The sequence below is a fragment of the Manis javanica genome, chromosome 17, assembly GCF_040802235.1.
Source record: "Manis javanica isolate MJ-LG chromosome 17, MJ_LKY, whole genome shotgun sequence".
Taxonomy (NCBI): Eukaryota; Metazoa; Chordata; class Mammalia; order Pholidota; family Manidae; genus Manis; species Manis javanica.
In genome coordinates, this window is record NC_133172.1 from 42752161 (window position 1) to 42768028 (window position 15868).

At 36.4% G+C, this 15868-nt stretch overlaps 1 protein-coding gene across 4 annotated transcripts in view; it reads right to left on the reverse strand.

Annotated features, from left to right (window-relative positions):
- The window catches only part of CDH8 (cadherin 8), a 347671-nt gene that overhangs the window by 130536 nt on the left and 201267 nt on the right, over positions 1–15868 (reverse strand). For all 4 annotated transcript variants that reach the window (XM_073225673.1, XM_073225674.1, XM_073225671.1 and 1 more), the window contains one exon: positions 2694–2830. In XM_073225673.1, the coding sequence (XP_073081774.1) occupies positions 2694–2830 (137 nt within the window). The remainder of the gene's footprint in view (positions 1–2693; positions 2831–15868) is intronic.

The window sequence follows — 15868 nt, forward strand, 5'->3', positions numbered from 1 at the left end:
AAAGTGATGTAAGTTTGCATTATGTATTTTAAATTCGATAATGTTCATGGCAAGCTGATGGTTGTGTGGGCAGAGCCATTCTATACTTTTTCTCTGTATGAAGCCAACTGTAAACCTAAACCTGGGACATATTTGAATGATTTCTTTCAAGCCATGAAGAGAATTTATCTCTGGTTTTGACTTTTTTTTTTGGTAATTTGATTATACTGTCTTTATAATAATAAGAGTACCTCTACCACATTAAAAATAATCTTTAGTTATTTTTACTGACATACATAAAGGATTTTTTTCATATTTATTATGATACCCATTTAATATAACCATATGTTCATTGAAGGAGGTCCATCATTAACAACTTTTTTTTCTTGCCAATCAACATGAACCTGCTCGTAACTACCAACACTCATTACCTTCTTCCTAACCTCTGTGTGTTTCTTGAAGGAAAGCGCCGCAGATTCTAACTTTCCCTTCCAAATGCAAGTGCTTTCAGGTGCCAGTAGAGAGAAAACTACAAGAGGACCAGGGTTTTTGCCTATTTTGATCACTGCTCTAGGACCCAGTCACTAGAAGAATTCTGGCAAGTGGAAAGACTCAGCCAGGAATTCTTGAGTGAAATGAGCAAATGCATGTCTTCTCTGATCAGAGCTGGTATCTGTGTCAGCCTATAGTTAACACTCATCATTTTGGAGCATTTCCTTTTTCTGTCTGTCTTCTTGCTTGTCTGTGATTCCTTGCAAATGAAGTCCTTTGTTCTAGATTGTCCCTGAAATATTTCTTAAACACCTTCTCTGTGTTTTCATTTTGGTTCTCTCCTTAAAATGGAGTACATGGTCTCTTCTAATTAGTACCTCCTTGATAAATATTTAAGTGAAAGCATTCATCTCATAAAAAAAGTGTCATGGATGTAGTCTAACTCAACAAGAATGTATTCAATACATGAGAAGATTCTTTTTAAAGTAATTACTGCCTACATACTTTAAAGAAATCTGTGGTCCTTTAGAGGGTTTTTATAAAGCCTTAAACAAATCTAAATAGATACAGTTTTTCTCAGAGGCTCAAGATGATAATGTAACCTCAACACTGTAAATTATAAAAATTTCATGTCTGTACTTCACTAGATGGGGTTAACACTCCTAAAAAATCAAAGTCACCAAATTCTATGCTTTGTTTGCTTTATCCATTAATGTTAACTAGGGGAAAATACTGCAAGAGTAACATACTAGGGAAGAAAATTGTACTCCTAAGCAAGGAAAAACACCAGTTTCCAAAACTCATCCTCCCTCTAGAACCTTCTATTTGGTAGGGTTGAAACTACGTATCAGGTCGACTGCTCTTCTTTGCTTGTCCTGGAGGTTGCTAAAAGAAATGGACATGCTTCACTTCTGAATCCACTTTTTCACACAGTGATTTTTTTTTGTTTTTTCATAAGGTTCCACGGAGGACATTTTCCCTGCATCTCAAAACAAAGAAACACCATACCCTATTCTGAAAACCTGGATTTCTCTTCTTTGTACAGACAAATTAATCATGTATCTCAGAGATGTTTCCCTGTTTTCACATTAGCTGTGAAAACAGAGCAGCCTTCAGAGAGAGCCCAGAGAGGACTTTGGGTCCCACGTCCTGTAATCATCACCTATACACCCCGCACTGCACACATGCCCATGCATTTGTCTTCCTGTTGGTGTTTGCCTCCTTATTCAGATTCCTGACTCTCACAGGGATTTATTATCTCCCTTGATTCTGTGTAAACTGTGAAGGCTTCATCAGGTCTTTTATGGAAAGAAGAGAATCAAATAATATGCAAACTGCATTTTGTTGGGAAATAAAATGCACATGATATCTCTTTTGCAAACTGTATTTTGTTTAGAAATAAAGTGAACATGATGTTTTTGTTTAATAAAAAAAAATGGTGAGGCAGAGTGCAAGCTCTCCAGCACAGCGCGGCGCTAAATTTCACCATGTAGCTGTTGTTCAGAGACTCAACAGTGCGTCATTAAGGGCAATCAAAGAAACTACGCTCACCAAAAATTGACAGAAAGACTAACATATGTTATTTTAACAACACTGGAACACCTCTGGAAACAAGCTTACCTTTCCACATGTAATTTGTGAAAAAGAAATTATATTAAAGTTCTGGTTTTCTATTGTCAATGATTACTGTGTAAAATACATTAAACTGAAAAACAAAACAAAAAATCATGTATAATTTCATCTGCCCAAAATAATATGTATGGATGGTATGAAGTTTCCACTGGTATTTTCTGCCTGTCTGTGTGAATATATTTGTGTGTTGTTTAAATATATGATCCATAGTTCCTACTTTGTGTAGGTTAGTGTTTGCTTATTTAAATTATGGTGTATAAGTTATTGAGTTCTATTTTTAACTACCTTTCTATACTAAATCTTTCCCCATATTTTAATATGCAAAATGTTTTTATTGGCTGAATAATGGATATAAGAAGTAAGAATATTTGGATATAAGAATGTTTCCTTCCCACAATATTGCAACCTCTGGTAATTTACCACAGTGTAAGTTATTTCATGTTGAGATGATACATCCAAAGTTTCCTGGGGAACAATAAAGTAAGTTCTAATGCCAAAATATCTAACAGAAACAGGATCATTTATCATGCGATCACAAGGCATAAAATGGACCCATTCACACAAGGAAGAAATTAAACCCAGGCACTTACTAATTTCTGTAGCAATGATTGTTATATTGTGCCATACACTTAATTCTCTGTCAAGTGGTGTTGCCAGCGTTATCTTCCCATCATCTGCGTTAATGTTGAATTGTCTCTCCAGATCAGTATGCCGGTCGATGGAAAACCTACAAAACAGATATATCTGTAATCTGCTTCAGTGTTTATATGATCCATCCATTTCACAGCAGACCTTTAGTAATCCTTAGAGGGCCATAGTTGTGAAGTCAAATGAATTGTGAAACTCAGTGGCATCATAATTTGTAAAATAAAATGACTGAATGAGGCACAAGAAACTTAATAATTATTGTCCAAGGAGTAATTAGCTACATATGCAACATGGAGGTCATAAACTGCCATCAGTTTCAATAGGTAACATCTTCAAAAACGGATGCTGATGAAGAGTTAATTGGGCAATCCATCACGTTTATTGGACAGCTTATGATAATCAGCAGTTGCCACAAAATATCATATAAAACAATGAACACAAGCTCCAAGCAGAATGGTGCTATGCCACAGGTTATTAATGGTAATTAAAAGGAAATGGGTGTTTCGTTAAACTCATATTCAACTAGACATATGTGTATGTTTCTTGTTTCTGTTAGTTTGTTTTGTTTTCATTTTGAGTAAAGTATACTTTACTTAAATTATTTAGATTTTCCACTAGTCTCTGTCCATAGAAAGCAGAAGCTTACTGATTCTCTAGTAACAATTTTAGATTGGAATAGATAGGTTAGCAGATTTATAACACTAGATTCCAAGAAATTAAGAATTTTAAGTGGACAGATTAGTAGGTCCTCTATTAAGAAAACTTTCAGAGAAGACAATATTAAAGCTTTTTATGTCTTCAGCCAACTACTTCTCAGGATCACTAAGTATCAAGATAATATCAGATTCATTTTTTTCCACAATAGTAATTGATTAATTCTTCTTTTATACCAAGATCTGTGCTTTGGCTATGGAATGCCAAATCCAAGAAGGTGTATGTCTTAAGGAACATAAGGCATAATTAGAAAAATTGGCTCATAAATAGATTTCATAAATAGTGAAATATACTAGAACAGGATGGAATGGAGGCTTAAAAAAGGGTGTTGTGGACTGAATGTGTACCCCCCAAATTCATGTTAAAACTCTAATTCTCAATATCATGGTATTTCAGAGTGAGGCCCTGGGGAGGTAAGTAGGGTTGGATGAAGCTATCATGATGGGATTAATACCCTAATGAAAACACAGGACCTCTCTTTGCTCTTTGCTAATAAGGATACAAGGAGGAGATAGTCATTCTATCTCTATTATTTATGTATAGCTGTATCTGGGATTATTAATAAATTCACTTAGCCTCAATTTCTTCACTGGTCAAATATGAAGATTGAAATAAATCATGAAAATGCTATATCTGATAATAGGCCAATATCCAAAATATGTAAAGAAGTCATACAACTCAACACCAAAAATATAAGTAATCTGATTAACAAATAGGCAGAGGACCGGAACATTTTTCCAAAGAAGATACACTGATGTCCAAGAAACAAATGAAAAGATGCTCCACATCATTAATCATCACGGAAATGAAAATCAAGACTGCAGTGAGATATCACCTCACACCAGTCAGATTGGCCACTCTTCAAAAGACAAAAAATGATAAGTGTTGGTTAGGATGTAGAGAAGAGGGAACCTTCCTACACTGTTGATGGGAATATCAATTGGTGTTGCCACTAAGGAAAATAGTATGGTGATTTCTCAAAAAACTAAGAATAAAAAAAACATACAACCCAGCAATTCCACTTCTGGGAGTCTACTCAAAGAAAATGAAACTATTAATTCAAAAAGGCATATGCACTCCTATGTTTACTGCATCATTATTTACAATAGCCAAGATATGGAAGCAACTGAAGTGTCCATCAGTGGATGAATGGATAAAGAAGATGTGGTACATATACACAGTGGAATATTATTCAGCCATAAAAAGAAAGAAATCTTGCCATTTGCATCTAGAGAGTATTATGCTAAGCGAAATAAGTCACTCATAGTAAGATGAACACCGTATGGTTTCACTGATATGTGCAATCTGACAAACAAAAGAAATGAACAAACAAAAAGACTCAGAAACGCTGAGAACAGATGGTTGGTTACCATAGGGGAGTGTGAAATAGGTGAAAGTGATAAAGAGGAACCAACTTCAAATTATAAAATAATTTAGTCACAGGGATGGAAGTACAGCATAGAAAATATAGCCAATAATATTGTAATATCTTTGTATAATGACATATGGTAACTCTACTTATCATGATGAGCATTTACTAGAATGTATATAGTTACCCACTCACTATTTCACACATCTGAAACCAACAGAATATTATAAATCAAGTATGTTTCAATAAAAATTTAAAAAAGAAAAAAAAGTCAGAAATTAGTTTCTTGTATTTGGTAGGTGGTAAAGTTATGTTTATCACCAACATCATCATCAAATAACCATAATCTTCAAGTCACACTAAGTGAAACTTTAATAAACTTCCCAACTTGGAAGGTAGTGGAGAAGGGCTCTTTCTTTATAATTTGTAAACAGCTTAAAATTAGAAAAAGATTTGGGTGTTATTTAGCATCCATAACTTTTAACAGAAGCAGGGGTATTTTTTCTCATTTTTTAAAGTTCCAGTTCATGACAGACTCTATGGGGTGAGTCATAAGAATTTATAAAATAGGCTATAAATACAGCCCTTTAGTAAGATCAGAGCTAAGAATGTCATAATATTATGAGATTACCCAATGGGAGGGACTTGATGAGGAAAAATGACTGAGTTTACAATTCAGTTTAAAGTCTTTCTCAACTATTTTAAGAAGTCCCTTGCTGCCTATGCAGACATTTCAGACATTTTATTGCCTAGCACACTTCAGGATAAAGGCTCTTAAGAATTACTCAGCAGCCCCCAAATCCTGACAATATAATCAACATGCATGCATTAGACACTAAACGTGCACAAGCACAGAGCTAGATTATTTCTCCTTCTGTTCTTCTCTCCTTGGTTTCTTATAAAATGAATAAAAGAAAAAATGAAACTCTTAGAGGCTAGGCCATTTTAAGTAACCCACCTAGAAAGTAGCATAACCAGAATAAAGACTCATGTTTGATTCATTCCAAAGGTTATGCATAAACCAGCGACAGAACGGGCTCACCTTATTCATGTATATGTGATGCATAAATCGGGGTGATATCAGTACTCGACTAGTAACACTGATGTGAGCATCCGATCAGATACGTGTGGCACACTTTGCCTACACATACGTGTGCTGACCACTGAGTATCAGGCATCCTGCCGAGGGCTCTCCCACCATCTGTGTGATCCTGACATCTTTGAATGCCCACTGTGTACTCAATTTTCTGAACCAAAACCACATATTACTTTTCTTACTTAAGGAATACACTGATTTAAACATCTTCCAGATCCCTAAGTATTAAAATGCTTTACATTGCGACGTATCTAAGTGAAGATGACTTATCAAATAAGATGATAAAAATTAGACCTGTCCTGAAAGCCAGGGAGGAAAGCCTCCATCCCTCATCTTCTTTATCGACCTCTGGATGGATAAGTTTGTAATCGAGTTTCATTTTCTCAAAAACTCTGCTGTGCTCTGTTGCTTGAGGGGATGGCCTGGGTTTCTGGCTGTTTATCCTTAGGCTACCAGCAGAGTCCCAGGACCTAGGCTGTGCACGTTCTCATAATCTCATGGCAATGAACACAGATCCCGGTGCTGACCGGCTGAGTTCACACCTTGACCTCATCATTTATACAGGTGTGATTTAGTCATGTTATTAGTCTCACTATGTCTTCGTTACCTAATTTTCAAAATGAGAATTGTAATAGGTTTTGTGAGGGTTAAATGAGGTAATGTGTATAAAGCACTTATTATAGTGCCTGATACATAACGAGTACACAATGAACATAAAAGTCATTCATGTATCATTGCTTATCTGGAAATGACAATAGGTTCCTACTGAGGATTCCCTGCCACTTCTAGGTCCGAGCTAGTGTTCCTGTCATTCCTTGCTTCTCTGTCCCAGGTTCATCTGGGTTTTCACAGCAGTGTAAGTGAACATATAGAAGATGTCAGTTTAAATGATTAAAAATAAAGCTGAGGAGGGAGAGTGCATGGGGGACTGATACCTGCATGCATGGCACCATTTTAGGTGTTTATTTTTCCACCTGCTCTTCTGACCAAAATCTCTGCCTCATGAACCCATCATTGCAAGTTTATGGGACACATCTAATTTTGTATTCATACTGAATACTATGTCAGCTTTTTAAATCATACTTAAAATTAATTATATTTTTACATAATTTTAAAATTAATTACATAGCTGAAGATTAATTATATTCAAAAAACTGAGCACATGCCATTTTTAGGAATGTTCTCAGAAAACATTTGCTCCACCCTTTCTTCCCCTACACACCCACACATACACACTCACCATCTCTACATCACCCCATCTCTAGCTGCAAAGATTCAGCTTGCTTTCCTCTGGCCCTCTAGGCTGCCACCATCCATTCCATTATCTCAATTTCTCCCCCTTCCTCTTACTCATTCCATTGTAGGAATAAATGGACTATTATACCAGCAGCAATAAAGGGCAATACTTATAAGACTCTGACATAGGGTCTTCCCATAAGCCAATTAACAGGAAATAATTTCAAGGAAAAACTAAGTTGAGTTAACAACTAAAATTTTTTTTTTTTTTATAAAGCAATGATCTATTTTTTTGTAAAAAAGTCATACATGGCTCCAAAGGGTATAAAGACAAATGTAAAAAGCAAATACAGGAACAAAATTGAACCAAAAAATTAAAAATTACTTTACTCTCATTCATAACAATAGAGCAGTTTATACAATAATTTGTTTAAAAAGACCTGGAAAAACTCAAAACCTTCATCTAACAACTTAAATTTTAAATTTTAGAATTCAGTACACCATGGAAATTCTCAAGATGTCATGATTTTGGATAGATGATCTTAGAAATAGACCTTAAGTCACTCTGATTTCTGGGATTTCCAGTGTCTGTATAAACAGCAGCACATTAGGTGGAAAAAACACAGAGAAACCAGAGAATCTTGGTGGAATCTCACCTGTGGGATCCCACTGAAACAATATAATTGCTTGTAATCTCACAGTCTCATCTATAAATAGGAGGAGATCTTTTTCACAGAATGGGTGCTTTGCAGTAAATGAGTCCATATATGACTCACACTAGGTAAATAAATATGTAAATAAACTGAGGAGTTAATTCTTCAATATGTAAGAGATCTCTTCAAGCCCAATGGGACTGTGGAAATGAAAATCCAGAAATGGAAAGATAGAAAAAAGGACTATCATTCACATCCTTTAGTCGCTGTCGGAAAGATAGAATTCCGCAAGTGACACTAGAAATACATCCAAAAACTCTTTGTAGTATTTGTCTAAAGCACTCTTCATTCCTTTTCAACTATCTGATACTGTGAGCATCTCCATATAGGATAGTTTCCAGGCTGAAGGGATGAGAGGCTATCTTGGATTTCCTAGTTCACAGCTCACCCACAGGAGCTTTCTACACGTGGCCGAATTCTTCATATATCTTCCCTTCTTAAGGATGTCCCTACTATTATTCTACAGTTAAACATTTGTTGGACTTTTGCTCTTTTAGGACAAGTAGGGAATTTCATTTCACCTATCATAATACCACATTTGTTGGAAGTATGACCTCCAGTTACTTAATAACCGATTAGTGGAAGGATATACAAACATTTGCTGAGCATGTATTATTATTATGCCTGAAACGTGGTGCTAAAGAAATATAAGGAAAGGGAGTAAATAAAATAGAAAAGGAGTCAAAAAGAAGAATGAATGATTTTGGTTCCTACTGTATCTACAGTAAAGTTCAATGCCTTCTACTTTGTATCTTAAAAGTCATAAGATAATGTATCTCCAGTACTGAAATCTCCATTCTAATTTCTTAAAAAATATGCATGTATTATATTTGCTATTGCTTTGAAGAATTAAGATGTTTTAGACAAAAGGTCCCATTTTGAGAGGAGTAGAATAACCTTTGGATAGTCAACTTCCTGCCACAGTAAGAAAAAAGTTCTTATTAACACAGTGGGAAGTGGCACGTGAGAAAACGGGGTCCTTAGGTCATGTCAACATCAATTCTAATGATAGAAGTTTTGGAAATAGACCTTATCTGTCTAGTATGATGTTTTAGAAACTTCATTGTTCTTGATAACCAGTGTTCACAGAAGCTGTATTTAAACTTTCCTACTTTTTTCCAACACATACTGTTTTTTCTTTAATACTACCATTCCTCTAACCTGCAGTACTATGTCTTAGAAGTAATGCTAAGGACTTCATTTTATTTTGTGAAGTGAAGGCTACAGATGATGCTTAGTACCTTTTATGGTGACTCTAATTTTACCCGCACTTAGTACCTTTTATGGTGACTATAATTTTACCAGCTTACTCAATAAAAGTAGCTTGTAGGTATCAGAAGTATATGAAGGTATATGCAGAAGTATAAGTTTATGTAGAAGTATCTATAGGTATATGAAGATACCGTTGGTGCAGTGGTTGAGAATAGGCCAAAATGGACAACTGCATATTACTGTGTTGAAAAGTAACATCCTATTCTGCATTGTTGCTCCCACTGATAGTAAATAACTTTTGCCTGAGTGATATATTTGCTTCCTCGATTAACACAGGACCACTATTTACAAGTCTTAACCAACATTGGATGTTGGCACACAATCCCACCTCGTGTGTGTGTGTGTGTGTGTCTGCGTGACTTAGATTTCATTGTTAACAGCCAAATAATATATGTACTCATCTTCATTTATTCATTCATCCACCCATTCATTCATTTAAAACATCTTTTTGCTTTTCTCTCTAATCTCACCCCCAACATTACATGCCTTCACACTACATGCCTTCAGAGACCCTCTGTCCCCTGCTCAATTACTTTCTTCCTTGCAATAATCAGTCTGTCAAGAACATTTTAAGGATCTTCAGACTCAAATTCCCAAAGTCAAGGTGTCTTCTCTTTTCATTGCAACACTTGTGGACCATGCAGGTTCAGGTCCGGAGTGTATACATGCAGCCATGCTAATTATCTTCATAACTAAAGATAAATAGGCAACAAGTTTCTTTAAAAAGTTATTCCCAACTTCATTCTTTCATTTGTGAAACACGTTTTTCCAGGAAATGACTCTTTTATTCCTAACTTCTCTGCTAAGCCAACATGTATCTAACCCTCAGTTTCTTCATTAAAAGTATCAGGATAAGATTGCCTTCTTTTAAAGGTGAAGGTGAATCCCAAATTAGATAATGCATTGTAACTTTCATTACATTTTTAAAAAGTGGTTTTACACTGAGTATTTTTCATTATTTCTTAAAGACACTCTGCCAAATATCTAGGCATTTTTAAACTAGAAAATATTTGAAAGATTCTGGTAGTTTCCATGCGAAGAGAGACATAATACTGTCACATTTCAACTTTCTGTGTTCACTCACAGGATGAAGAAGATTCACCCAACACAGTCATCATCAGGTACTTTTTACTTTATTTTGGGTCAAACATTGAAATCTCAGATGCCAAATCTGTTGGTTCACGGAGGTCCATCTCCTGAGCGTGTGTCTTGCTTTACCGTTTGTGTCACTTATATCTCAGAAAAATCAGATCATAAAGCCACAGTCTCATATCTAACTTTCTGCAGCCACAGAATCAGAACAGAAAAGGGCTCTTCAGAGTGACTTCCAGATGAAACTTGATTCATGATTGAGTCTTCATATTTGCATAATATCTCTGTAGAAATTGTAACTTTCTCCCTGAGTCATCAAAACAATCATTCATAACTGAGATTTCTAAGTATGATTAGTATGCAAAAAAATGGAATGCAGTTTTGTACGTACTGTGAAGGGATTGAATTTAGATTCATATTGGTATTTAATTTCAATACAGTTATAGAGACTGCTTCTTTTGGTCCAATATGATACTAAATGTTAGACTAAAGCCTCTCAAACACGTTGGTTGTGACTTTCTCATCACTTACAGTGAAACATGGCAAGTTCTATAAATGTAACATTAACATTGCAGTGAACTAGGGTCTCCAAATGTGTCTGAGAAAGGGTGAGGGGTGGCTGGAGAAGTCACCAAGGAGGAGGTAGCATCTTTTTTTGGGATAAGAAGAAAAAGTAGGACTTTTTTGGGTGGAATATGTAGGGAAAGCCTCCCACAGAAAAAAATGGAAATAGAAAATCTTGGGGTTTAGATTTGTTTAGGAAACTATAAAATTACAAGACCAGATTAGGTGTGGTGAGAGCTAAGGTCTGTCAGATGAGCATTCTATCATTTTTTTTCCCACCCTTTCTTTCTGTCTGGTCTCTTCCTTCCTTCCTTCACTCTTCATTGAGTTTCTTTTATGCACAAACCATTGTATGAAGTGCCAAGATTGACATGGCCTCACTCTCATGTATCTGAGTCTCTATGTGGAGAAAGATGCCGAGAGTAAATAAGTTTTTTTCGAAGCTTAAGAGTGAGTGATACATGCCTGAAGAAGAAAGGGAAAGGGCTGAGATGCATAAAATATTACAAAAATCATCCTGTCCAAAGGAACAGCAAATATGAAAAGTGTGAGTTAGGAAGATGGTCAGTGTCCTGAAAAACCTTAACAAAAGGTAATGTGGTTGAAGTTCAAGATCCAATGGGGGAAGGGCAGCAAGGCGTCCCTCGGGAGGGCCATGGGAAACCATGCTGAAGAATTCTTTTTTCAACCATAGGAAATGGGGAGACACTTGAAAATATACTTCATGATCTAAACCACAGAAGAATTCCACAGAACCTTTTGGGATGTGGGCATATCCATGCTTTCTACACTGCTAGCTAATGGGGCTGTTTAGCCCTTGAAATCTAGTACCATTGAGGAATGGACATTTTTATTTTATTTAAATTAACTTTATTCCAATTCAGGGAGCCACCTGTGACTGGTAAATAATGATGTCAGAGAGCATAGATCTCAGGTGAGTTGGTAATCATACTGGCATCGGTAAGGGTATCAAAGGATAGGACCTGGGCAAATGGAGCTGTTGTCACTGCTCACATCAGAGACAATGGTGTTTGAGCTTAGAAAGTAAAAAAATAAGACAGGGCATGGTGAGTATTTGGATATGGAAGAAAAGAGATGGAGGGATCTTGAAACACCCTTATGGGAGGCTCATAACCTCTTCTGTTGACTGATGTTGCTTTCAAATGAAACAAGTGTTCTCTTTTTTGTCTCCTTTCAGCCATTTTTTGTTTGATAATTATTCCATACATCACATAAATATCACAGAAATAGTCACATAAATATTAGCAAAAGATATTTAAATGTCCAGAAATACATGAAATCTGAATTTACAGGGACAATATAAAATCCACCTCTAGGGTGTGCTTATCTCTAATGGGAGATTAGGAGTTGTGAGGATAAACTCTTTCACAGCCAATCCTCCGTGAGGACCTTACTGGTCACCCGAAAGGTCCCGGGAATCCCAGCCAATGCTCATGAATCTCCATAGGACCATGATAATCTCGGACGTCAGGGGGAATCTAGGAGTTCAGAGTATCCTTTAAATCTCTTAAACAGCTTTTGGGGCTGTCAGTCATGACAGTGATGACTTTTCTTTAAATGAAATGATATTCAAAGTCCATGGATGTTACATGGACACTAGAACAGAGATGGTGTGGGATAGAAAAAGCACTTGATTATGTAGCAGCCTGGATTATAGGACAATACCCAAAATTAAGATCTACTAATATATTTAATGCATTCATGTGACCTTCCTAAATTTTAGTTTCTCTGTTAAGCCTTGAATATTTTCTTATTTAATCCTCCCTATAAATAAATAACCTGAGTACTTATTTAATATAAATTATCCTGACTCTCAAGTCTTTAGTTATAAAATGCAGATAATATGCACTCTTCCCCAGTCATAAAGTTACTGAGATAATAAGTATAATATCCTGGCCATGGTATGAAACACATAATAAACTCTTAGTGAGTGTTGGATGGTTATGAGAAAGGTGATATTTTATTACATAAGTTTGTCCAATTTTGGTCAAAAGCATTACTATATAGAAAAAAATTATGGAAAACATGAACAAGATAGAATAATAAAAAAATAGTCTGCACAAAACAAATTTTTGAAAATGTCATATAGTGAGACATACTTTGAAATTTATCAGACATTTAGGCTCACTTAGTAAATGCTAATGACTTATGGGAAATGCTGAGAATTAATAGGTGAACAAGGTGCAGTCTACTAATTCTTAAAGGCTGGAAATGCATTGATATTGAAATAGCTTCTTTACTTGTCCAAAACACAGCAGTAATAACAGGGGCACATCATTCCAGTCTTCAATCAGATGTAACTGTTCCTACGGGGACAAAAGTACTTTACACCAAAAATACTCATCCCTAAGCATAATGCCTGCCTACATGGTCTAACCAAGTCTTGTACATTTAAGTAAGTGCAAAGCCCAACATCTTGTACTCAATGCTTAATAAAGCAGATCCAGACAGACTTCCTTTGCCAGTGAGCAGAGTACACCTCCCCGCCCACACTAATTTTATCTCACTCTGGGCTCTGCTTCCTTTCTGCACCTGTTCTTTTCAATTTCAGACCCGTGGCTTTGGAAGGACCTCTAGGTCTTTTGCTATCCTGTATATAGGACAGCTTTCCAAATGTATCTTCTATAACTGTGACCCTTCTTAAAGACTTTGATAAATCTAATTATCACTTACCGTGAAGCTACATACCTGAGTAGACCATCGCAAACTTTATTTGTATTCTGAGGCCCATTTGAAAGGCACTTCAAGTAGGCCTATTCCTCTACCCAGTAAACTTGACTCCAAACATAACATACAGGACAGAGCTAATGAACTTTTGATAGACAGAAATGGTATTTCTCCATTTTTAACATACTCTCTTCTTAAAATATGCAATATTATGTTTTCCTCTGAAATACTAAGTCAAATCTGATAGTCCTTTATCAAAAGCAAGGTTGTATAATACCTTGAATCAAATCAGAATGTACAGAAAGGGAGAAACAAAGGTTTGGTTGAAATGACTCCCATAAATATTTGAATATCAGATAAGGATGTCCATCTCCCTTTGTTGGAATGCAAAAGAGGGGGTTTCTTTTGCCTTATGAGTATAATCATGTTAGATGACACTGCTTAGCCTACACATGCATCTTTGCTCCTCTCAGAATATAAACACTACTACTAAATTTTGTTCCGTATAGGGGACAGAGATTTCACCAATCAGGTAAAAAATAAGAAGGAAGGAAGGAAGGGAGGGAGGGAGAAAGAGAAGAGAGGGGAGAGAGAGAGAGAAAGAAGGAGAGGAAAAGGGAGGGAGGAGGGAGGGAGAGAGACAGAGAGACAGAGACAGAGACAAAGAGCACAGAGAGGAAAGAGCTAAAAAAGAAAAAAAACATGAACTTTTAAAACCCCAAATAAGCACTTTCCACTTTTTCTTCTTTTGCTTCTTATGCTATTTTACCACCCTAGATCACTTTTTACAATATTGTATTAATACACGCAAGCTGATAGTTTTGGATAATTATTAGTCAGGTTTACCATACCACACTGATAACATTTCAGCTAAATCAATTTGCCACTTCAGTGTTTACACCTCAAGATATAGGAGAGACATACATTTGCCAAAAGGAAGAAATCATAGTGCGGTGGTGGTGATGCGGACCGGGGAGCTCTGCGGCCAGCAGGATGGATTTGGTCAAGTCACTTCACTAGCAAAGAGATTCTGTGTCTTATCCAGGATGGACGTGGAGATGGATGGAAGCTCTTCCTTCAAAGAAGGATGCTCGGGCTGTGCAGGGAGTGGTCAGTAGACAGCCCCCACCTGTCTGCTCCTTAGAATCCTGATAATCAATAAACATTATAGAGGAACCCTCTGGGTTGGGCCAAGGCTTTGCAGGACAGTCCGGCAGTTTGATTTCTTCCCCTGCCCATCCTGTTTCCATCTCCTTTCATTCAGAGGCGCTCGTCCCCAGCAAACATCTTGTCCTTCAAACTCCACCTCCATCGAGGGAAAACAACCTGTAACACTTTTCTTTAATGGGAATAAGAATATGTGTAATTCATGGAGTGAATGGAATGAAATCTAAAGGAGATAAATATGAAGGACCCTGTACTAAAATACTAAATAGGCATGGACCAAGTCCACAAGGCATTTCCAGTATCACTCACTGAATATCCACTCTCATACTGGAGAGCATATGTTAGAGTTTGTTGAACATACTACAGCCAAGTCTATTCCAAGTGGCATTCTATTCCATGCATCTCAGGCTTTTAGAGCAAAATGCTGCGGGAGTCAGAGAATTTGCCAAGACATTGAAATGCAGAGACCATAGTTTGGCTAAGGCAGTCACCAGACTCAATTCTAAAAACCCCATATTGTAGACATCACTGAGATCTTGAGAATGGAAGGGACAGAAAGAAAAAACAGGATTTTACAATAAATTCATGCAAGAAACAAATAAGTTTCCCACTCCAAACAAGTAGTCATCACAGTATTTTTTGATCCTTTCCCAGCCTGTTTGATAATCATTTGAATTTTCCCAAAAGCTCACTAAATGAAGCCAGATTTTTCTGGCAGACTCAACAAGAGAGCATGCTGTCATTGGCCGCACGAGGACCAAGGTCCCAAGGGCTCTAAGGCAAGCATGGGGAATGCAATTCCCATCATAATAGCTGGATTCTAATATAAACATTTTTTTTTATTGATATAGGTTAAAAACATTTACCTTATCTTTAAGGGAGTGTCTTAGAATAAGATCCTGGAATGATGTGAAAGCAACTATTCAAATTAATGATGAAAACCCAAACTCTTAGCCGTCTACTATAGAGATGGGCAAACTGTTTTCAAAAGTAAGTATTTAAGACTTTGCAGGCCATACTATTCAACTCTGGAGATGTAGGGCATAAAAGAAAGAGGATAGCGGTGCTCCAATAAAACTTTATTTTAAAAATGTGATAGGCCAGATTTGGCACCCAGACTGTGGTTTGCTGACTCCTGGCCTAGTGTAATAGAGTCAAAGTATTCACTAAAGTCATGCATCCTTCCTTAAGTAGGTTCTATGGAAA